General features: G+C 47.4%; 2 protein-coding genes across 2 annotated transcripts; both read right to left on the bottom strand.

Moving 5' to 3' along the window:
• Positions 1 to 6,780: 6,780 nt before the first annotated feature.
• On the bottom strand, positions 6,781 to 10,241 carry LOC127752435 (uncharacterized). The gene is made up of 5 exons (XM_052277777.1): positions 10,052 to 10,241; positions 9,416 to 9,618; positions 8,598 to 8,691; positions 8,360 to 8,503; positions 6,781 to 7,369 (listed from the first exon to the last, which is right to left on the bottom strand). Exons 2-5 carry the CDS (start codon positions 9,503 to 9,505, stop codon positions 7,311 to 7,313), a joined length of 387 nt encoding a protein of 128 aa, XP_052133737.1. The 5' UTR covers positions 9,506 to 9,618; positions 10,052 to 10,241; the 3' UTR covers positions 6,781 to 7,310.
• A 6,171-nt stretch (positions 10,242 to 16,412) lies between these two features.
• On the bottom strand, positions 16,413 to 20,203 carry LOC127752613 (uncharacterized). The gene is made up of 3 exons (XM_052278023.1): positions 20,011 to 20,203; positions 17,644 to 18,470; positions 16,413 to 16,661 (listed from the first exon to the last, which is right to left on the bottom strand). Exons 1-3 carry the CDS (start codon positions 20,201 to 20,203, stop codon positions 16,413 to 16,415), a joined length of 1,269 nt encoding a protein of 422 aa, XP_052133983.1.
• Positions 20,204 to 23,628: the final 3,425 nt, after the last annotated feature.

Below are 23,628 nucleotides of genomic sequence, written 5' to 3'. Positions count from 1 at the left end.
GGCACCGCGTCACGGAGTCGCAGCTGGTTCTCAACCTTCTGTGCGGCGTCAACTCCAACTTCACCAGCACGGAGGACAACATCGCAAGTGCTCCTGTCCTCCTGTCTTTCGCCTCTGCGCGGAACACCCTTGTTCTCAAGGAACTCCGTCTGGCCAACGACGCCGAAGTCCAGACGGAGACCGCCCTCGTCGCGGCAAGCAGCGCTGCTGCCTCTTGCCCCTCAGGTTCCTGCTCCTCCACTGGTGGTGGCGGCAAGGTGGAAACAAGAAGAAGAATGGTGGCCGCAACAACAACCGCAATGGCGGCGGCAACAACAGCGGCAACGGCGGTAGAAATCGTCAAGGCGGCGGCGGCGGCACCTTCTCCTTTGCCGTCCCGCGCACCCTGACTGGACCATGGGTCTGTGTCTCCCTATGGGCCGGCCAGCAGCAGCAGCAGCAGCATCAGTGGCGCGCCCCCAGCATCCTCGGAACTTTTCCTCAAGCCCACACCGCCTTTGCCGACCCGTACTCGTCGCCGGCCACCTCAGCGGCGCAACCGGCCTGGGATCAGGCAGGACTGGTGGCTGCCCTCAACCAGATGACGGTCAATTCTTGGGTCCTCGACACCGGCGCGACCTCGCACATGTCATCCACTGATGGTATACTCGTTACTCGCTTGCCCAACTCACACCTATATTACTGTCGGCAATGGTCACACTATTCCGGTTATATGTCGTGGCTCTTCCTTTCTACCTATAGGGACCACCAAATTCGATCTCAAACATGTCCTTGTTGCTCCTTCCTTGGTTCGCAATCTTCTTTCCGTTCGCCAATTCACTCGTGACAACCATTGTTCTATTGAATTTGATGAGTTTGGTTTTTCTGTAAAGGACCTCCGGACCCGGCGCGTGATTCTTCGCTGCAATAGTCACGGCGATCTCTACACCCTACCGGCAGCCGCACCACCCATCGCCGCCCACTGCTTTCACGCCACCTCCACCACCATTTGGCATCGCCGCCTTGGTCATCCCGGATCTGCAGCCGTCCTCGCCCTACAGCGCCTCTCCGCCATACCCTCGTCAAAGCCAGATAGTTCTCTTTGTCATGCATGCCAATTAGGCAAACATACCCGTCTTCCCTTTACTCGATCAAGTTCCAGTACTTCCTCTCCTTTTGAATTAGTTCATTGCGATGTATGGACATCTCCTGTTTTGAGTACCTCTGGCTACAAATTTTATTTGGTTATTCTCGATGACTTCAGTCATTTTTGTTGGACATTCCCGCTTCGTCATAAGTCTGACGTTCACCAACACATTGTGGATTTTGTTGCATATGCACACACACAGTTTGGTCGCCATTTGAAATGCATACAGGTCGACAATGGCGCTGAGTTCGTCAACCGCAGTACCACCTCCTTCCTTGCTAGCCGCGGCTGCCTGCTCCGCCTTTCCTGCCCATACACATCCCCGCAAAATGGCAAAGCCGAGCGTGTGCTTCGCACCATTAACAACTCAGTTCGCACCCTTCTCCTGCAAGCCTCCATGCCTCCTACCTATTGGGCCGAAGGTTTAGCCACAGCCACATATCTCCTAAACCGTCGTCCTTCCTCATCTGTACAAAACTCCATCCCATTCCAGCTCCTCCACAATAAACTCCCGGACTACTCCCCATTGCGTGTGTTTGGATGCCTTTGCTACCCTAACCTTAGTGCCACCGCCAGCCACAAACTCGCACCTCGCTCCGCCGCTTGCGTTTTCTTAGGCTATCCCACCTCACACAAAGGTTAACACTGCTTCGACCTCTCCACTCGCCGCATCATCATTTCTCGCCATGTCGTCTTCGACTAGACTTGTTTTCCATTTGCTCGTCACCCGGTCGATGTCTCTTCGTTTGATTTTCTGCTACAGGAAGTGACTACTCCCACCGTGGTCGCTCCACCCGTCACGGGTGTCGAGCAACGGCAGCCCTCCCTACCCCGCGCCACGGATGATCCGGTACGGTCGTCTTTGGTGGCTGCTCCCTCGGCTGAGGTCGAGCAGCCGCTTCTTCCCTACAAGGCGGTTGTCCCGGCTGCTCGGTTGGCTCGGCCGGCCACTGGGGGCTCAGCGCCCTCGACCAGGCCAGTCGCTGGGCCTCTTCTTCCGACTACGGCACGGCTAGTCGAGCCCTTCCCGCGCGTCTACCAGCGACGGCAGGCCACGCCACCACCGCACCTCGACGCTGCACCAGCACCTCCCCTAGTGGAGCCGCCTCCACCAAGCCGCATGGTCACGCGTTCCCAGACCGGCTCCATCAGGCCTGTCGACCGCCTCATCCTAGCGGCTTCCCACTCCGCCATCTCCCCGGTTCCGACCAACTACCGCAGCGCGCTCGCCGATCCCAACTGGCGTGCTGCCATGGCGGATGAGTACAAGGCCTTGATCGACAACGGCACTTGGCGCCTGGTGCCCTGCCCCCCGGGTGCTAACATCGTCACGGGCAAGTGGATCTTCAAACACAAGTTTCACTTCGACGGCTCTCTCGCTCGACACAAGGCTCGTTGGGTGGTTCGCGGCTACTCCCAACAACACGGCATCGACTACGACGAGACCTTCAGCCCCGTTGTCAAGCCGTCCACGATCCGAGTCGTCCTCAGCATCTCGACCTCACCTTCATGGCCCATCCACCAGCTCAACGTCAAGAACGCCTTCCTTCATGGAAAGTTGGACGAGACGGTGTACTGCCAGCAGCCCTCCGGCTTTGTCGACCCGGCCGCGCCCGACGCCGTTTGTCTTCTTCAGCGTTCTCTTTATGGCTTAAAGCAGGCTCCTCGCGCGTGGTACCAGCGGTTCGCCGCCTACATCCATCAGCTGGGATTTGTCGCCTCGACCTCCGACACGTCCCTCTTTGTCTACAAGGATCGAGACCGCATCGCCTACCTCCTGCTCTACGTCGACGACATCATCCTCACAGCTTCCTCCACGGATCTACTTCGCTTCATCACCACTCGGCTGCACTCCGAGTTTGCCATGACCGACCTCGGCGACTTGCACTTCTTTCTTGGCATCTTCGTCCGCCACTCCTCCGATGGCCTCTTCCTGTCCCAGCGACAGTATGCCGTTGATCTTCTTCAGCGAGCCGGCATGTCTGAATGCCACCCCACCGCCACCCCGGTTGACGCTCGGGCCAAGCTCTCCGCCTCCGACGGCGCCCCTGTCAAGGATCCGACCGAGTACAGGAGCCTTGCAGGCGCTCTGCAGTACCTCACTCTCACTCGGCCGGAGCTCGCCTACGCTGTTCAGCAAGTCTTGCCTCTTTATGCATGATCCACAGGAGCCCCACCTTGCCTTGGTCAAGCGCATTCTGCGCTACGTCAAAGGCTCTCTCTCCGCCGGACTCCACATCGGCACCGGGCTTGTCAAGTCTCTGACGGCTTACTCTGATGCCGACTGGGCCGGCTGTCCCGACTCCCGGCGCTCCACCTCCGGCTACTGCGTCTTCCTCGGCGACAATCTGATCTCTTGGTCCTCCAAGCGTCAGACGATTGTCTCCCGGTCTAGTGCGGAGGCTGAGTACCGCGCTGTTGCTCACGCCGTCGCTGAATGCTGCTGGCTTCGTCAGCTTCTCCAGGAGCTTCATGCCCCCATCGCCTTTGCGACCGTTGTTTACTGTGACAACGTCAGCGCTGTCTACATGACGGCCAATCCGGTGCATCACCGTCGCATGAAGCACATCGAGATCGACATTCACTTCGTTCAGGAGAAGGTGGCTCTCGGACAGGTCCGAGTGCTCCATGTACCGTCGTCCCATCAGTTCGCCGATATCATGACCAAGGGGCCGCCTGTGCAGTTGTTCATTGATTTCAGGTCCAGTCTTTGCGTTCGTGATCCTCCCGTTGCGACTGCGGGCGGGTATTAGGAATGTATAGCCATATATGTATAGGATTCTTTTGTATCCTTAGCTTCCTTGTATACTCCTCTAATTGAGGATTTTGTATATTGGAAAGGCTATAATATATGGTCACCCCCCTCATTGGGGAGTGTGGTGTTCCCTCCTATTCTCTCTACAAATATAAGCATATCTGGGGCACTAATTTCAATACACAGAAATCTATACATTTTCAGCCAATGAGATGCTTGGGAAGAGAATCTAAGCAATTCAAGATTCAAAATTTGACCACTGGAGTGACTAAAAGAGAATATTTTCCCTCCACCTTAGATTTTGCATAAGAACCTAGAAATGCTTATATTTTGGAATGGAGGGAATACATATAAATGCATGACTATCACGGAATGTCCACTTTTCACCCGACCGTACGAATAATTACTTAGTTTTTGAACTCTCAAAGCTAGTGCAAAATTATGTACAAAGTAGATACTGCAGACTATGCATCACATGTTATGTACCAAGCTTTGATTGCCTATGATCTCTATGTTACATTACATGTGCACTCAAGTTGGCTTAGCCCAAATTTCTCCATTACAACTCCTAGCTAACACTTATACCGAAAAAAAACTTATGCCCTCATGGTCTTCATTTTGCATTGTGCCTGTGGAGGTAAGGAGGTGGATGCCACAGGGATGAGGGCAACATGGACATGTAAAATGTACGGAGAGCATGACTGGAGGGATAGAGGCCATCTTTTGCTAGCTTTATTAGTTTAATGATAGGCATGCTATGCACTTGTGCTGATCTATGTTAGTAACACCGCATCACACTGTTGGCAACCACATGGCAAAACTATACAGTTAAAACTAATGTTGGGAAAGTTATTTGCATAGGTTGTCAGTCACCCAGCTTGCACAATGAATAATAGCCTAAACTTGCACAATGCACACACTAAATTTCCAGTGTGTCTTTAGTGGAACTCTACTGCAACTTCAGCGTAATTTCTTCTTCATTTGTATGGTTACACCTAGATGTATTTTTATGTTTATCTGGACTTTTGGTTCCATATCTTTTAGATATTCAATAAACAACAGTTTTATTAATTACTCCCTCCATTCCACATTACAAGACGTTTTGGCTTCTCCATTTCTCATCTAGATTTATTAACATCCATATGAATTTGGGCACTTACATGGATCCATGCATGAATCTATGCAAAACCCAAAATGTCTTACAATGTGAAACAGAGGAAGTAGGACACTGTTTTTGTTCCACCCAATAAAAAAGAAACATGAGCTGCTAGATGTTGATCTAGAAACTAAGAATACTGACTAACAGATAAGAAAATTAATAAATTAGTTATTTAACAAATAGATGGTCATATTTACTTCTTTTTACAGCTAAGGTTGAGGTTGAGGTTAGCAGTCATTTGTCATAATTCAGGGGCAGTAAAGACGTTCAATAAAAATGTTAGTTCAACAGCGTGCAACAAAAAACTTACTATCCAAGCCCAGGCGTAATATGACATTTATAAACCGCTCATGAAATTCAGGTGTCCAAACGAATCTTAGTATCTTAGATCCACAAATTTCTTCTGTTACTCTTGTGAACCTTGTTTTGGATTTGGACCTCTTTAGCAGCCTCAATTTTGTAACAAAAATAACTATGAAGGCTAATGATGAGAATGCTCTTTTTGCCGATTCAACTCGATAAGGTTCTTCCCATTCTATTTTACCTTCATGTGGAGTGCTTACTTGTCTGCTCTGACCAGAACGATATGTGAGAGTTGGCATTGGCCGCACAAGCATATTGTAATTGCTACTCTGAGATCCAGAAATTTCATCTTCTTTTACTCGTGTGAACCTTATTGTGGATCTCGACATCTTGAGCCATTTCAATCTTGTAAGGAAAAGAATTACTATAACTGTTAGTCTCAATGGTCGATTTAGTCTTTCAAACCTTGTTTCTCTTGGCAAGTATCTTACAATACTTCTTTCATAAGACATGGTTGACAATACTCGAATGAAAATAATTGCCAATATTGCTGAAAAGAATTTCCTTTTTGGAGATCTGACTCGAGAAGGTACTTCTTTCCATTCTGTTTTACCTTTATGTAGATTGCACACTTGCCTGCTCTGACCAGATTGATATATGCTAATTGACTGTGCAAGCTCATTGTAATTGTTCCTCTTAGAACCAGAAGTTTCTTTTTTTACTCTTGTGAACCTCTTTTGAAATCTGGATCTCAATTTTGCAAGGAAAAGAACTGCTAAGACAACTGATGAGATTGTGTGTCCAGAAGGTTCTTCCTTCCATTTTGTTTTACCTATATGTCGATTGCTCACTTGCCTGCTCTGATGAAAATGATACATGCTAGTTGACTGTACAAGCTCATTGTAATTGTTACACAATTTTATCCTTGATACATGAAAGATCAAGGTCCTCAAATCTTCCTCAACTATTGGCTTCACTAAATATGAAAGTGATCCATACTTTAATGCATTCAGGAAAGAATTTGTGCTTGAATCGTCAGACATCACTGCCATTTTTTTTTAATGTTAGTATTGTCCTCAAATTTCAGAGAAAACTATGTCAATAGTCAATACAACAGGAGGATATTGAATTGCACTTACCTGCGACTGGAACATTCTTCTCAAGACCGACATGTTCAGTTAATCTGAACACATTCATATCTGGCATGTGAGCTTCACTCAGTACTAAATCAAAACTGTCCGTTCTATCCAGCATAGCTAGTGCTTCTCTAGCTCGTGAACAAGTTGTCACTGTGGCAATGAAGGGGGAGAGACAAAAATGAACAACAGGGATGTTTGCTGTTTGACAACTATTGACCTAAATAAAGTATTACAGTGAATTGCAGCTTGGACCCCTTCTTATCAGTGTTTGGATTTTAGAACCCTCTTTCTTCACTTTGGACCCATCTTCTTCACTTTGCAGGCAGTGGACTGGTGCTGCCACCTTAGCTCATACCAAGTAGCAGATGACGACAGTGGTGAACTCAAGTATGGAGCAGAAAAGGAGAGCGGGTCCAAAGTGAAGCAAAAAGGGGAGTCCAAAGTGAAAATAATAGCTAAAGAGGGTCCAAAGTTAAACGTTCGTAAGAACAAGTCCAAACTGCAATTTACTCTAAAGGAAGAATATCAAGCTAAAGAGTTTTTAAAATAAAAAGTTCGTAAAAAGTACATTGATGTACAAGTTTATCAAGTTTTCTCCGTGGTTATTGGCATAACTTTTTGGAGAGTGACAATACAGGGGGCACTAGCTTTTCAAATATAGGAGCATCCAAATGGGTAGATGTTTAGAGCATACCCAGCAGCACATCTAAATTTGGTCCTCCATATCTCCTTTTGGATGGTCATCCAAAAAAAAATTCCTCCATATATCTTCTTACTCCAATAGATCATCCATAGTACATCCTCCATATCTCTTCTTACTCCAACAGATCATCCATAGTGCATCCTCCATATCATGCTCATATATTTTAATAATATCTCCCAACTACCTTTGCAATGGGTACATGTTTTTAGGCCTAATTCGATGAGTTAAAAAAAGAAAAATTGAAAGAAACAATGTATCGCTAAACATGTTTCACATACATCTGGTGATAGTTTATTAATCTCTCACATATATCGATGCTCGATTAATCACCACTTTTTAAATAGATTAATCCCCACGCTGTTTACTGTGAAAGCAAAGGAAAAAAGGGGGTGGAATGGATAAGTTATCGGCTCATCGCTCCCCACAAGCCCAATGTGTCATACGGACATGCGGGCGAAGACATGGCCATGGCTTTGCCACTTTGTCAGAGCATCATGGGCGGCAGAGCGGCACAAGCAGAGAAGACTGAAGGGCAGCGTAGCGCAGTGGAGATCGACGAGCAGCAGAGGGGCGGCGTGGCTCGGGGTACCCAGGCAGGGCGGTCGGCATGGATCTGACGATTGGAGCGGTCGGCACAGCACCGGAGGGGCGGTGCCGCTTCTACTCTGACAACCTCCGCCAAATCTAGTAGGTGCAACCTATCTACCACCACTCCCCCCCCCCCCCCCCCCTTCTACTCCTGAATCTGGGGGAAGATGGAATCCATATTGTGGCACGAGTTAGATCCGGAGGCAGGCAGTTGCGAGATGGCGTGAAGAGAGAGAAACGCCAAATTTGGCATTTCTCTCTCTAGGATGGCAGATGCACTAAAATTGGAGGCCGCAATGGCGTATCCGCTGGAGCCCGTTTTTCTCCCCCCATGCACTATTTTCAGGATGGTATACATGATATATAAGCTGCTGGGAATGATCTTAGGTGAACCAAAGTAAAAACTTTTTGAACCTTACTTCACCAGTCATCTCACCAATCAATCGCTTGGGGTTTCAACTAGTACAACCAGATTGAAATGAATCCGTAGAATCTCATAAAGGTAAATAAATAAATAGCAGTCGGGGAGGTGCCATTCCAAGAACCACAAGTCAAACGAGAAGAAAAAAGAGGCAAGCATCCTCACCGTGGCAGAGGAAGCCGATAAGCATCTGGGAGAGAGCAGTGAGGTTGGACTCATCATGGTCGACAACCAGCACCCTGGTCCTCATCAGGAATCCCTTGGGCAGAGAGCTCGTCATACTAACAAGAAACGGCGAAGCCCCAAACTCTGAAATTGAATTGTTAGAGGAAGGTGAAAGGTACCAGTTTTTTTTTTCAAAATTGTACTGAAGCTTCAGTTGATACAATGCCAATTTTCAAACCTTGAGGGGGACCTAGCCCCTGCCAGCCCTCCCGTCCCTCCGACCATTCAGATCCCATCTCCGAGAAGGTAAACAACCCATGCTCCACGGTGAGCTGTGGTTGCACACATAACGTTGGGGCAGAGACTTGTGAGTATACTTGTTCAAACACCAGGCCAGAAGGGTTTCAAGCTAGGCTTAAAAAAATAGTGTTGGAGCCAAGCCTGGGCCTGGCCCGAGCCAACAATTTTACATTTTCTCAGGCCTGAGGTGGCCTAAACAAAAGCCCAACATAACACAATTAACAAGCAATAGGTTGAGACTTATCAAAAAAACATGAAGTCACCGATGAGGTTTCAGCTATTCAATTTGAGCATGAGTATATGAACATGATGCATAGAGCCATAGTCCAAAGATTTAACTCAATGTCAACAGCTTAGCTAAAGGACATAGCTCTAAATTGCATAGCAAGAGGGCATGACAACAAGAGCTAAATAATCAGAATTCCATCATTACATAGTAGGTGGATAATTGAAGTTCCAGTCATAATATAGTTCAAGTCACCTTCTTGTACCATTGTAGATGGATGTGCACATCCAAGAACAAACAAACATATAAGTAGTTATTAAAGAATCAGCATCATACTTGTAGTTATTGAACAAAATTGAGCCAGCATCATTCAGAAAATAAACGCTCACTTCAGCATTACTAGTGGGATGCACATTCTTAACATGCCTCATGTTGAACTTTTGGAATTTGTTATCAATACCCTATGGCAAATATTTGCCATAACAATATTAAACATTTTCAGAAGGCAACTTGGTGAAGTCCTCCCATACCTCTGATTTCTGCTTCTTACAGGCATCTGTAGCTGGTTGTTGTGGATTGGAGCCTGAGGAAGTCCACGAGCTCGAACGCTTTAACTGCATCCTTGTTTGATGTGGTGGCAGTGGGGTTGCATTTTGAACTACCTTATTCGGCTTATGCTCCTCTTCCTCTTCTTAAACTTCGACATTAACAGAAGTCAATGGATTTCTCATTTCTGCAATTAAACAAGGAAGAACTCAGAGGCAACATAGAGCAGCAACACGAGTACTTAATTTGTTAAATTTAGGCCTCTCCAGAACAAGAAGAATTAGTGTTGAACTAAGAACAAGTATTTAATTCAACACCGAGTCTATTGCATAACCAACACAACCTTGCGTGCTAACTTGTCTCGTTGACTGCATCATGCATAATCTCCCACCCGAGAGAGGCTACTAAGCTACTCATACTGGTCTGCAGTCAGCAGTGACTTGAGGATATCAACTGACAAATACGATGTATATAACCTTAAACTTGTAGCGAATTAAACTCTCCCACCCCCCCCCCCCCCCATCCTCTCTCTTCTCTCCTGGCCGTGCCTTCCTTGGCGTTCCTGCCGTACACCTGTTATTTCCTATACAGGATATAGGCGTTGGGGATTGATGGGTTACCGCGGCCGATCGACTGTGGCGCAGGGAGAGGAGGCGGCCGATGATGAAGAAGGAAGGAGACGCGGGCGGCGGCCGAGCGTGCCGATGATGGATCGCGTCGTCGGCCTCAACCCTCAACCGCACAGCCCTCGACGGCGCCGAGCAGCGAGCAACCCCAAGTCTTTAAGATCTGGTATGGCCGTATGGTGGGTAGTAGCAAATGAGCATCTAGAGTTGACTGACTCGAGTATATTAATAAATGAATGTTCAATAGAGCATCAACATCTGTGACGAATTTAATAGCTACCACTCCCATAATATAAAATGATTTTGGTAGATGTGACACATTACAATGAATTTGGACGGATGGTCTGTCCAGATTCATTGTATTAGAAATATATATTAATAAATGATCCACATCTCTCACACACATCCTTTCTTCATCTCATGAAAAATTAATCTAAAATTGAATGGGATATAACCTAAATCTAAATTTGTTAGCTTGGTTTTTTTTACGAACTGTCAACTGAGTATGGTTTTCTTTAGCTTATATTAGAGCCAACTACTCCCTCCATCCCATAATATATGGCATGCACATATTTAATATTTAACACTTAAAACATTTGACCAACAATTAGTACAGTGTGAATTGAATTTTATTTGCTAAAATTAATATCATTTGATTGACATTTGAATTTAATTTCATATGGTTATAATTTTGTTGCTACAAACCTTAGACTTCCTCCGTCCGAAAATATATGGGATTTTGTTTTGATAGGACATATTCTAATAGTATATAAGAAATTATAAGCTAAAGGTGTCGACGAATGATACTCGCGGACCGGAAGAGTAGAGTATTAGGGTACGTTGGAACGAGGATCTACGTAGTACGACATCAGCAGACAAAAGACAAGGATTATACTGGTTCAGGCCCCTTATCAGGTAATAGCCCTAGTTCAGTTTATATGGGATTGATGATGATGAGAACAGATTACAAAGAGAGTAGTCGAAACAGATAATACCGACGAGATCGTAGTCGAGGGATTCAATGAGATCTCCCAGCGAGTGGGCTCTGCGTACTCTGGCTTCGTAAACTTTCGTGTGTGTGTTGGCGATTGAATTAGATGCCCTGAACCTCTCTTAGGGAGGCCCTTTTATACCGTGGATCATCTTGATCCCCAAGAAAGGTTTTGAGGATATCGGACCTGGTACGGTATAACAGAAACTCTATCCCTTCCGAGTAGGACTTTGGAAGTCACTTGACTCGTAGAGATATTGTCTATAATTTAAACGGTTTCCACGCGACATTTAAGGGAACAATCTGTATACGTGAAGGTATAACTTATCGGTATATTCCATAAGTCGTAGGATAGGAGGTATGCCTTATCCGTAACCCTGACAGTAGCCCTCGACTTCAACTCAAATGAATTTATGTTGTCAACCGTGACTTCTCTAATCAGCGGCTTGTCATACTTACTTGATCGTTCTCGATATGGGACCGAGAAGACGAGAAGTTATTGACAACACTAACGGATGTTCGACTGCTTAAACATGAATTTAAATTGAAGTCTGAACAATCGCCCTTAACGGGCCTCAGGATTTTTCGGCGGCAATCTCTCCCTTCCCTTGAAATTCGAACCGCCAAAAGGGTTTTAGGATCCATTTCAAGTCCGTTTGTCGAAAAATCCTACAACTTTCCAGCAACCTCGAACCTTCTGTCTCCCCCAAAATTCCCTAGGTTCCTTCGTCTTTCCCCAGTAATCTTCATCCAATGGCAGATCTTGGCAGGTCGACCTTCGATCTAGCGACGCTGGCGAAGCTCTCCACAGACGAAGCTCTCCCTTCGGAGCAAACGATGGCCCGAGAAGAAGGAGGTATTACCCCCTCCCCTACCCTAGGTCACATGGTAGCGGTAGAGGATTTCGTTCGCAGTGGTTTTTTGCCGCCGCCGTCGAAATTCCTTTTGCTGGTCTTGAACTTCTATGGCTTTTATCTCTTGCACCTCAACCCCAACTCCATCGCTTTCTTGAGCATTTTTACCCATCTCTGCGAGGCCTACATTGGGGTAGTGCCCTTCTTGGATCTTTTTCGTTTTTTCTATGATATCCGATGGATGGAGGCCAGCAGGGTATCGGGATGCTGCGGGTTTTGCCTACGCGATGGCATGAAGGCAAGATACATATCTCTCCAATGCCACACATCCCAGACCAAGTGGCAGTCCAAGTGGTTTTACCTCGAGTTGAAAGAACTTGACCCGGTTCTTGTCGTGCTCGAGGACCAGCATGTCCGACAAGACTGCTGGACTTCCAAACCTCCTCTGACTCCTTCCCTTGAAGCCTTTGTGAATGTGATCGGAGAGTTCCGAGAGCAGGGGCTAACCAGGTATGAGGTCGTTCAAGACTTCGTCACAAGACGTATCCAACCGCTACAAGCCCGCGCCCACCCCGTGTTCGATTATGAGGGAGCTTGCGACGTGACGTGGATATCGCCTCGGGGTACTCGTTCTCAAGTTGCTACCTCTTTGTTGCTTTTTGACAATATTTTTTGACTCAAGATCTGACTTACTTTCGCCTTCTTCCTCGCGTTCCAGTTCTCCCTGCGGATGTCGTGACACAACGGGTCAAGGACGTCTTGATCAGCCCCGCTTCTACCGCTGACCAGCTACCGATCCCACTCTGCGACAAACCGGTAGCTGACAAGGCGGGCGCCATCAACGTGCGTGAGAACCGTGAGAACATGCGACTTTTTATGTCTCTGTCAAATGGAGGATCAGGGTGACCTCAACTCCTACAGGTTCTGCCATTGATGGATGTCATCGGTCCCCTTGTTGATCACTAGGCCTCCGCTTTCCTCAAGGAGAAGGTTACGGAGGAGGTCGACGCTGCGTCCTCCGTCCCCATTGTCACAGGGGGGATTGGGACCAAGAGGAAGCCATGGGCTTGGTCCAGTGCTCCCGCCGAATCTCGGCAGAACTCCAGCGGGTCTGAGGTAAAGCCCGTCGTTCTTGGTCTGCTGCCTTTTTCTTTTTTGTGGGATGATGAAGTGAAGCCATGATTTGCTATCTTACTCAGGATACGGGTGGCCTCCCTCATCCCCCAAAAGAGGAGGCTAGCGAAGAGGGCCGCCGACAAGTAAGTGAATCTTTTGACCTCTTTCATTACTGCATCTGTGAGCTTATCGGGGATGTCTTCTCGTACTGGCAGGAAAGCCTCCGCAACCTCTGCGCGGAGCGGCGATGAGGTGGCGACTAGCGGGACTCCCGTAGTCGCCTCTCCCAGTGCGAATGTTGCGCCTGCCGCCGCCGAGTTCGCCGAACCTGCTGTCGCGGCTGTGACTGCGGTACTGCCGTAGGGACCACAAAACAGGTCTAACATGATGGCCGAGTGCCGTCGCCTCTTCGAGAACACTTCTCGGGAGGTAGGGGCTCATGTGGACCACTTAACGACCCGCGCCATGTCGTCGGATGGAAGGGTGGCGCAGCTGGAGACGGAGCTCAAGTCGCCCGCGACGACCTTCAGAAAATGAAGGAGATCGTGGCCGGCAACGAGATGCAACGTCTGGGCCTGGAGAAGAGGATGAGCGATCTGCAAGATCACATCTTCTCCATCGGCGACCAGCTTCGGAAGAGCTTCACCAGCCTGCACCAGCTAGCTCTGGCGTGCGGTGTGAAGTCTTCTATCCCCGCGCACCCCGACGAGACCTTCCTGACATCAGCGTTGGGCGAGCTGGCGACGAAGATGGAGGTCATCCCGTTGAAGCATGCTGCCAGGGTCTCGGAGGAGATCTCCAACGGGATCCACACGGGGGCTTGTCATGTCCTCGCTTGCGTAAAGCTCGCTCTCCCCGACGCTGATCTCAAAGAGATCTTGTCTAAGGGAGCTGCTGATGCCTCGCACGAGGACGTGATGTCCGATGTGGCAGATCTCGGGGAGACCGTCCTCCCTCTCTTTGAGGAGTATTTTTTTTCTTGTCTCGTGCTCCTCTTATACATATACTTTTGTCCTGTCCTGTGTGGAACAGCTTCTTTGCCTTAATGTTTTCAACTTGCTAATTTGTAGCATGGTTCCCTCGTAGATGTGTTGATCCCGAGGACGTCCAGCAAGGCGGACGTCCTGATGTCAACGAGATTAGCCCACCTTTGCTAAGCGGAGTGCCTTCACCTGACATTGGCATGGATACCGCCGTGTCGGAGGACACGGGTGCAGCCCTTGGTTTGTCAGATTTTGACGTAGCCCCGCTCCTCCGAGAGAACTCAGGTGGGATGTCTTAGGATTTTGCTCCCGAACCTTTATTAATTGTGAGGCAAAGCTCCCTGAACCCTTGCCCTTTGCAGATCTCAAGAACGTGCTTGGCAAGCGAGATCGACAAGTTCTCTATTGGAGGATGAAGTTTGAGGTGGCAGAGCTCGAGTGGTCTGTCCTGGTCGTGAAGAAGGACCAGGCTGTGGAAGCACTCCGAGGATGCAAAGTCTGGTTAAACTCATACCTGAAGAGCTGCTGTAGCACCATGTCGGAGATCTGCCGACAGCTTAAGATTGAACGTGTAGAGCCCGAGAAGATGATTACCGGGTATTTATCCTGGATGAGGGGTGCGTGTGCCCAGCTGGAGGGTGTCGATCAGCGGATCGACAACTGCCTGAAGGAGGAGTGTTGCCGTGCTAGCCGCTATGCCGGGGGTCACGTGCTCGCCTGCATCCGAGATCAGCGTCCGCATATGAACCTCGGGTTCCTGCATTCAGGGTTTGGCCGTTCTCGGCTGTCGGCGAGCGAAGTTGACCACCTGGCACGTTCTCTCGCTCCCCTCACCGAGAAGGTCTTCTCATTGATGGATTGGCGGTGGTCCTCTTGGTAGACTTCGTTTCCTGTGGAAAAAAAATCTAGGGGATTGTGTATAATATGAATGTTAAGTTTTTTGTAAACATAACGGAAATCTATCTACTAAGTATTTGAACGAGGTATGTTATGTGCGGGTACTACTCTTTTTACTGACCATTTTTGCCTGTTGTCGAGTTGGGTACCCTCCCTAGCCCCCAGCCTTGTCCTCGGAGAAATATGTTCTCGGAGGAGAAGGCTCGATGACCCAAAACTCACCTATTTGAAAACGTGGTTACCTAGCCCCCAGCCGTGAAGTTGGAAAAATCAATTTCCGATTACATAGCTCGGTGAATACACCACCATTGAGCACTCTTACATGACCATGTTTGACATGGTCGTTTGGCTTTTAGAATCCAACAAGGCTTTATCTGCTCTGGGCGTCGCCAGCTGAAATTCCCGTAGGTCTCTCGGAGGCTTGTTGGAATGGCATAAAGGGACATTAGGTCCGATTTCAATAGTAGGTGTTATCGTGGTAAGGGATCTCTGGGTAGAACACTATATCGCGAAGTACTCAAAAAATACCTTTGTGGAGCTTTATTTGATATTACTGAGATACATTGATCATATACATAGAATTTACGCAGTTGATCAATGATCCAGGAGTTGGATATTTCGCGGCCATTGCCATCTGCAATCTTTAATGTTTCTGGTCGTAAGACTTGCACCACCGTGTACGGTCCTTCCCACTTGGGCGAGAGTTTATTCCACCCTGCCTGGTTTTGAACTCGTCGGAGGACGTAATTGCCGATGGAAAGTGTGCGAGCTCTCATAATAACGGCGTAGGGCCTGTTGGTACGTGGCTGCTCGGACGGCAACTCATTCATGATGTTCTTCGAATAGGTTCACATCGTCGCTTCGTCTTTCATCCTGTTCCTCGTCGGAATATTTCTGTACTCGTGTACTCTGATGCCGTAGCTCCGTGGGGAGCATGGCTTCTGATCCGTACACGAGGAAGAAAGGTGTTTCCTTGTTGGACGTTGTCGGCGTGGTTCGTACGGCCCATAGGACTGACGGGAGTTCTTCTACCCATTTTGTGTCGTAGGCCATGAGCCTGTCATACACGCGGGTTTTTATCCCTTGGAGTACTATTCCGTTGGTGCGCTCGACTTGTCCGTTGATTTGAGGATGGGATACTGAGGCGAAGTAGATCTTGACTCCTAGTTCAATGCAGTAATCTTGGAAGTCACCGTAGTGAACTGTGAGCCGTTGTCCGTGAGGATGCGGTGAGGCAATCGATATCTGCAGAATATCCCTTTGATGAATTTTATGGCGTTGTCGGCTTTGATTTCTCGTGTTGGCTCTGCTTCAATCCACTTAGTGAATTTGTCGATTGCCACTAATAGGAATCTGTAGCCCCTTGTCCTCGTGGGAATGACCTGAGTATGTCGAGCCCCAGCATGAGAACGGCCATGTCAGAGGGATAGTCTGGAGCGCTTGTGCTGGTAACTTGGTGTGTTTGCTAAAGAACTGGTAGGCTTCACATCGTTGCACAATGTCATAGGCGTCTTTTAAGGCTGTTGGCCAAAAAAGCCTTGTCTAAAAGCTTTTCCGACCAAGGTGCGTCCGCCGACGTGTGATCCACAGATGCCTTCGTGGATGTCAAGAAGGAGAGCTTTTCCGTCGTCGGATGAGACGCACTTGAGGAGGATGCCGTTCGGGGCCTTTTTATATAGATCTATGCCAATCATGTAGTATATCTTGGCCTGACGGGATAACTTATTTGCCTCCATGTCGTCGTCCGGTAGCTCATCTAACTCCTGGAATTTTATTAGCGGAATACGCCAGTCATCCATTGTCTCAATGTTTGAAACGACGTATGCGACTTCTGCAGCCCCCGGCGGGATGTCTGATGGGAAAAAAATTACAAAACTAAAATCCTCACCAGGCAACTGAAGCTCTGATACCAACTGATGACGCTCTCTCTCGTGGCCCGATCTTCTGGTGAGGGGATAACTCTCGATTTGATCGAATGCGACGTTTGCGATGTGGCTACCAACCAGAACAAGTCCAGGACGCTGTGCAATCGCTACACCACAAATGATGTCGTACCAACCGTGACGCGCGGTTGATGATCCCTGCAATGCAAACGAGAGAACACTGCAAGAAGAAGATAAGATGCAATCTAAATATTGCGAATAGGTGATTAAGCACAAAGAAATAGTTGCGATTGAAGTGTTAGATCTAATCGACCCAGCAAATCAACACACCAACTATTGGGGGCTCTGAATTTATAGTCGCCGACTAATCGAGCGAGGACTAGAGACAAGGTGAATGGCACTTGGCAAAATTCAACTAAACAAAACCCAATTGTTTTTGAGGATGTACAAAGCTATTTATAGAGGAAAATAAAGCTAGGGTTAAGTGCTAATTCGTGGAGGTGGAGGGAGACACTTCCGAGATGGGCCTAGTCTATTACAATGCCCAAGGCCCAAGTTCGATTTTAGCAACATCACTGTCTTATTTTGGTGATTCCCGTTGACTCGAGATGAATTTGGACATGAGACTGGATGCGTTTGAAAGTTAGCAAGATATGCTTTTCATGAAGTCCAAGATCACCCAAATCGGAGTTGGCATGAAGGCGCTAGGTCCATTTGAAGTCAGTGCTGTCTCCGGAGGCCAAACTGGATTCCAAAACTCATTGGACTTTAATATCTTGTAGATCTTCCATTCATCCGATGTATTCTTTGGCAATGTTTTATATTTCTCATGCATGGTTGTATGCATATACTTGATGGTCACATCAATGTTGGTGTTGGCTGTGGTACTTTCGTCGTGCGTGTCCTTGACGGAGGGCTTCGTCAAGATGTCCAGGAATGTTCCGGGCTCAAGTGGTTCTCGTCTGGAAGCACGGCGTGCGAGGTCATCTGGCTCAACATTGTATTTTCGGTAGACGTGTTCAACCTCGACCTCGTCGAATCCGCGTTCCAGTTTTCGAACTTCAGCAAGGTATTTGGCTAACTCAGGGTTAGGGAACTTGTTGTCTTTGTGTACTTGGTTCGCAACTAGTTCGGAATCTCCTTTCACGATTAGTCGCTTTGCACCGAGTGCAGCTGCTGCTCTTATCCCCGCGAGTAGGCCTTCGTACTCGGCCGTGTTGTTTGTTGCCCGGAAATTGAGGTGGATTGCATGCTTGAATTGGTCTTCGGAAGGAAATGTCAAGATGAATCCGGCTCCTGCTCCTTCGTTGTTGAGCGCGCTGTCGAACGCCATAGTCCAAATTTCGTTATCTATTTGGCTGGACGGTCTATCCTCGGGGATAGTCCAGTCGGCTACGAAATTGGCTAGGACTTGAGACTTGATGGCTGTCCTTGGTACGAAGTGTACATCAAACTGGCTTAGCTCGACTACCCATTTAGCGATCCGGCTAACGATGTCTTTGTTTATGACAACTTCCCCCAAAGGGAAGGAGGAGACGACCGTGATCTTGGGAGCTTGGAAGTACTGGCGTAGCTTTCTTGATGTCATGACCACGGCGTAGAGCAGTTTCTGTATCTGTGGATATCTAGTTTTTGCATCATAGAGGACCTCGCTGACATAGTACACAGGGTGTTGTACTTTTTCCCTCTCTACGACGATAATCGTACTCATAGAATAAGGCGTAGCAGTGATATATAGGAATAATTCTTCATTAATTTGAGGAGCAATGAGTACAGGGGTTTTGACAAGTAGCGTTTGAGCGCGATGAATGCGTTCTCGGCCTCTTGGGTCCACTTGAATTTGTCATGCTTCTTGAGCAGGGCGAAGAAAGCTTGTCCTCATTCTCCCATCCTTGTGACAAAGCGGCTTAGCGAAGCCATGCATCCTGTCAGCCGCTGAACCTCCTTGAGTCTTGTGGGCGACTTCATGTTCTCGATCGCCTTGATCTTATCAGGGTTGGCCTCGATCCCTCGACCTGAGACAAGGAAACCGAGTAGCTTCCCTGATAGTACTCCGAACGTGCACTTCTCCGGGTTAAGCTTCATTCAATATCTGCGGAGGTTGTCAAACGTTTCCCTTAGGTCATCGATTAGTGAATTGCTCGTCTTGATTTTGACGACGATGTCGTCCACGTAGGCTTCGACATTTTGCCCGAGCTGATTGCCAAGTGCCACTTGGATTCCGCGCTGATATGTGTTCCCTGCGCTTATCAATTCGAATGGCATCTTGGTATAGCAGAATACACCGAAAGGCGTGATGAACGCTGTTTTCTCCTCGTCCTCTTTTGCCATGCTGATCTGGTGGTAGCCGAAATAAGTGCCAAGAAAGCTTAACAACTCGCATCCGGCCGTTGAGTCCACCAATTGGTCTATTCGAGGAAGAGGGGAAATGGTCCTTGGGGCACGCCTTGTTGAGATCGGTGAAGTCGATGCACATCCTGCACTTTCCCATTGGCTTTGCGTACCATTATTGGGTTGGCAAGCCACTCGGGATGAAGGACTTCCCTAATGAAGCCGGCTTTGAGAAGCTTGTCGAGTTCTTCTCGTATGGCCTGTTTTCGGTCGGGTGCGAATCTCCGTAGTTTTTGTTTAACCGGCTTCGCGTCCAGTCGCACCATCAATTTGTGCTCAATCACCTCCCTGGGAACCCCCGGCATGTCTGATGGTTGCCAAGCAAACACGTCTGCATTGTCGCGGAGGAAGGTGATGAGCATGAATTCCTATTTGTCGTCCAGTGTAGCCCCCTATCCTGACCGTCTTGTCGGGGTTGGGGCTTGACAACGGGATTATATTGATAGCACCGTTTAGTTTGGCCTTCTTGCTGGGCTTGCTCACTTTCTTGGGTTGCTCAGTTTAAGCGGGTGGGTTGGGAGTATGCTTGACCATGTCGAGGCTCCGCTTGTCATATTGTACTGCCAACTTAGTGTTGCCTTGGATAGTGATTGTCCCTTTTGGTCCTGGCATTTTGACTACCTGGTAAGCGTAGTGGGATGATGCCATAAACTTCACGAGTGCAGTTCTCCCAATGATGGCATTGTATGCTGTGTCAAACTCTGCGACATCAGAGGTGATTTGCTCTGTTCGGAAGTTATTGGCTTGGCCAAAAGCAACTGGTAGCGTGATCTTGCCCAGAGGTTTAGATGACGAGGGGTAATTCCATGGAAGGGCTAATCTATAGGCGTTAGCTCACTTTGAGGTATCCCCATCGCGTCTAAAGTGCTGGCAAAAAGCAGGTTGATTGAGCTCCTACCATCAATGAGGACTCTGGCCACCTTGATGTTCCGTATAGTGGGTTCAACCATGATCGGATATCTACCAGGTGTAGTTGCGATCTTGGGGTGATCTGCCTCCGAGAACTCAATCTTGTGCTGGGACCACTTCATCTTGGCGGTAGTTGCTTGCGAAGTGGAGCAGACTTCACGTTCCGCCTTTTTGTACTCCCTTTTTGAGCAGTACGATGTAGAGCCAACGAAGATGTGGGAGACATGGAGGTCATATTCTGGGAAGGCAGAGTCAGAATCGAGGGTGGTGGCTTCCTCAGCCGTCTCGACAACACGAACTCGCTTCCCTCTCTCAATCGCCAGTTGTCTCGCGAGCTCCTTCTTGAAGACGAGACAGTCCTCTATGGCATGGTTGTTGGTCTTATGTATTGGGCACCATTGCTTGCGTGAGTCGTCGTTTTGGGGGTTGGGGCGCCTGGGTGGGTCCGTTTGCTCAACGACGAGGACCTCTCCTAAGGATTTGCGCTTCCTACTTTTATGACTTCTCTTTTTGCTTGACTTTGGTGCGTCCTTGTTGGTTGACCTCTTTTCCTCACTCGCCTTGCTCTTTCCCTCCTTGTGCCCAAATCCAAATTATATTGCATCGGCTTGATTTCAGACGATACACCATCGGCAATCTAGCCAATCGGCTATCATTTATGGATTTAACTTTGGTTTTTTTGTTTCTTGTTGGTTGCAGAATCAAACCAACTAGCATGCTTTGAACCCGAAAGCAAATCTTTGGACTTGCACTAGAGTAAAGCAAATCTCTCAGGCCAGTGTGTGTTTTTTGCAACAACACATTCTCAAACCATTTTCACAATATTTCAATCCAAATCATTTAGTCATTTATACAATATCTAGCATATATCCCGCAACAAAAGCGCGGGGTATCAGTAGTATATATCATAATTAAATAAAAATAAAGAAAAAACAACAATACAACCAATTTTTTCACCTTCAAATTATCATATTGAATTTATGATGAATATCACAATTTTTTTACAAAATTTGTTGAACTTTAATTTGGTGATCGAATCTTTGGTATGTATTTAGATGGATTTTTGTTTTTTTATAGGTGCATGTAACACCTTTACATTGTTAGATATCAATTCACAGTCACATGTAGTACACTATCCATGTAGGTCACATATTTTTGGCTTTCAACATGGGTACTTTGGTAGATCTGTGGCACTCTCAACCTCGGTGTGCTGATTAATTTTTTGGTCTACTCAGATGACATGGAGTGATGACTAGGCTATAATATACCGTTTATTTTGGTGACAATAATGCTGTTTTGTGATCTCCAACTCTGCGATCGAGCACCATTAAGGCTGTGTTGTTCCCTGTTCTCTCTCAACTCACCACTCTCTTTTTCCACGCACACGCTTTTTAAACTGTTAAACGATACGTTTTTTCCTAAAGTTTTATATACAAAAGTTACTTTAAAAAATCTTATTAATCTATTTTTTAAAACAGATAGCTAATACTTAATTAATTACTCTCTTTATCTACTTTTGATAGTCATATTTCATCTTGGTACACAGAACAAGGATAAGTAATTCTACTTATCATTTATTTAAACATGCTACTCCCTCCATTCCAAATTGATCTACATATTTCATAGGTACACCAAGACCAAGAAAAGCTAATAACTCTCTCATACTATATTTACTCTCTACCAACAAACTCAATGCATTCATCATCCCCACTATTTCCTAGCCAATAGCAAATCAAGATATTGCATGTGGGTTATAAATGCTTGTGTGCATGAATGCATGCATCAATGTCCATTTACTCCAATGCACAAATAACGAATAGACCTAATGAATGAACATAAATATGTAGATCATTTAGGAATAACCTCAAAAAAACTATATGTAGATCAATTTGGAATGGAGGGAGTACTAGTCATTCCTCATAAACAAGCTATTCATTAATATTTATTGTCGACGGGTGATACCCGTAGACCGGATATAGAGGGTATTGGGGTACGTTGGTACAAGGATCTGCGTAATACGTCATCAAGCAAACAGAAAACGAAAATTATACTGGTTCAGGCCCCTTGACAGGTAATAGCCCTAATCCAGTTGATATGGGATTATATAATGGAAATCACAGGTTACAAAGGGAACAATGAGATTCGATGAAACCGTCGAGATCGTAATCCAGTTGGTTCGATTAGCTTTCCCGACGATTTGACTCCTGCAAGCTCCGACTTCGTAGGCTGTTGTGGTTGTGTTGATTATGAGATTCTCTCCTTAGGTCCTCCCAGGGGGTCCTTTTTATATCGCAAGTCAGGCGGTTTCCAAGTAGAACTCGGAGACATCGGACCCTACACGAAACATTGACAACCCAGTCCTGTCCGAGTAGGACTCTTATTCTCTGCAAACTCCGTGAAGGTTTTCCTTAGTGTACGCAGAGAATGTCCATATGTGCACGGGCATGCCATATCGATATATGACGTATATCGAAGGGTAAAGGGTATACCTTATCCGTAACCCTGACTGTAGCCCCCGACTTTTGCTTAAATGAACTCGTGTAACCGATCGCGACTTCTGGTGTCGAGGATGTTGTCGTTCTCGATGTGAGAACCGTAGAGACAGGACGCACTCGACAACACCATGCGAAGCTCAATGGTCATGAGTGAATTTAAACTGAAGTCCGAAAAACTACCGCGCGTAACAGACCTAGAGATTTCCGGCGGCAATCTCTCTCTCCTTTCCTTGAAATCGTACCATCGGAAATGCGTCTATTTAAGAGGATTTTGAGGATCCATTTTGAAGTCCGCCCGTTGTGAAAAAAGCTCTCCGGCCTCCAGGCGTTCTTTGTCTCCTCCGCTCCCGCAAAACCCTGGCTTGTTCATCTCGGTCCCTTCTCCGACAACCTCCGGCAGAGATGGATCTCGGCAAGTCTACCTCCACCAGCGTGTCGCTAAAAAAGCTACAGGAGGATGGCGCCCTCCCCGGCCGCGAAACCATGGAGAGGGAACCAGGAGGTACTGAACCTGAACCTGTCCTGGGTCGTATGGTTGCGATCGAGGACTATATTCTCTGTGGCTTTCTTCCTTCGCCTTCTGAATTTCTTCTCTTGCTCTTGAATTTACTACGGCCTTTCTCTGCTCCATTTGAACCCCAATTCCATCACCTTCCTCAGTATCTTTTCACATCTTTGTGAGACCTACATTGGGGTAGAGCCGTTTCTCGACCTCTTTCGCTTCTACTACGAGTTGCGTTGGATGGAATCTACCAGGGTATCTGGATGTACGGGTTTCCGGCTTCGGGATGGCTTGAAGTCGCGATATATCCCCTTCCAGTGCCCTTCTTCTCGTAGCAAGTGTGGTTCTATCTTCAGATAGAGGATTCAGATCCGATCTTTGTCGTTCCTGAGGAACAACCAGACAAGATCCCGTCTTGGACCGCAAAACCCGCCTTGACCCCTTCTCTTCAGTCGTTCATCGATGCCATCGATGACCTCCGAGCGCGAGGTTTGTCGGGGTATGAAGTCGCTGCCGACTTCATTGGTAGGCGGATCCAGCCGCTCCAGGC

The sequence above is a fragment of the Oryza glaberrima genome, chromosome 10 (assembly GCF_000147395.1).
Source record: "Oryza glaberrima chromosome 10, OglaRS2, whole genome shotgun sequence".
In the NCBI taxonomy this organism is placed as follows: domain Eukaryota; kingdom Viridiplantae; phylum Streptophyta; class Magnoliopsida; order Poales; family Poaceae; genus Oryza; species Oryza glaberrima.
This window is presented reverse-complemented; position numbering and strand designations above follow the sequence as displayed.

Excerpts from the sequence above, each read along its gene's own strand:
- LOC127752435 (XM_052277777.1), bottom strand. The coding sequence starts at position 9,505 with ATGCAGTTAAAGCGTTCGAGCTCGTGGACTTCCTCAGGCTCCAATCCA. Across the intron at positions 8,692-9,415 it reads GTAAGAAGCAGAAATCAGAG|CTCACCGTGGAGCATGGGTT; the intron begins GTATGGGAGGAC and ends GTGCAACCACAG. Across the intron at positions 8,504-8,597 it reads GGGGCTAGGTCCCCCTCAAG|AGTTTGGGGCTTCGCCGTTT; the intron begins GTTTGAAAATTG and ends ATTCAATTTCAG.
- LOC127752613 (XM_052278023.1), bottom strand. The coding sequence starts at position 20,203 with ATGAAGTGGTCCCAGCACAAGATTGAGTTCTCGGAGGCAGATCACCCC. Across the intron at positions 18,471-20,010 it reads CGCGATGGGGATACCTCAAA|AGAGGGAAAAAGTACAACAC; the intron begins GTGAGCTAACGC and ends TTATCGTCGTAG. Across the intron at positions 16,662-17,643 it reads CAGCCAACACCAACATTGAT|GAGTTAGATGAGCTACCGGA; the intron begins GTGACCATCAAG and ends ATAAAATTCCAG.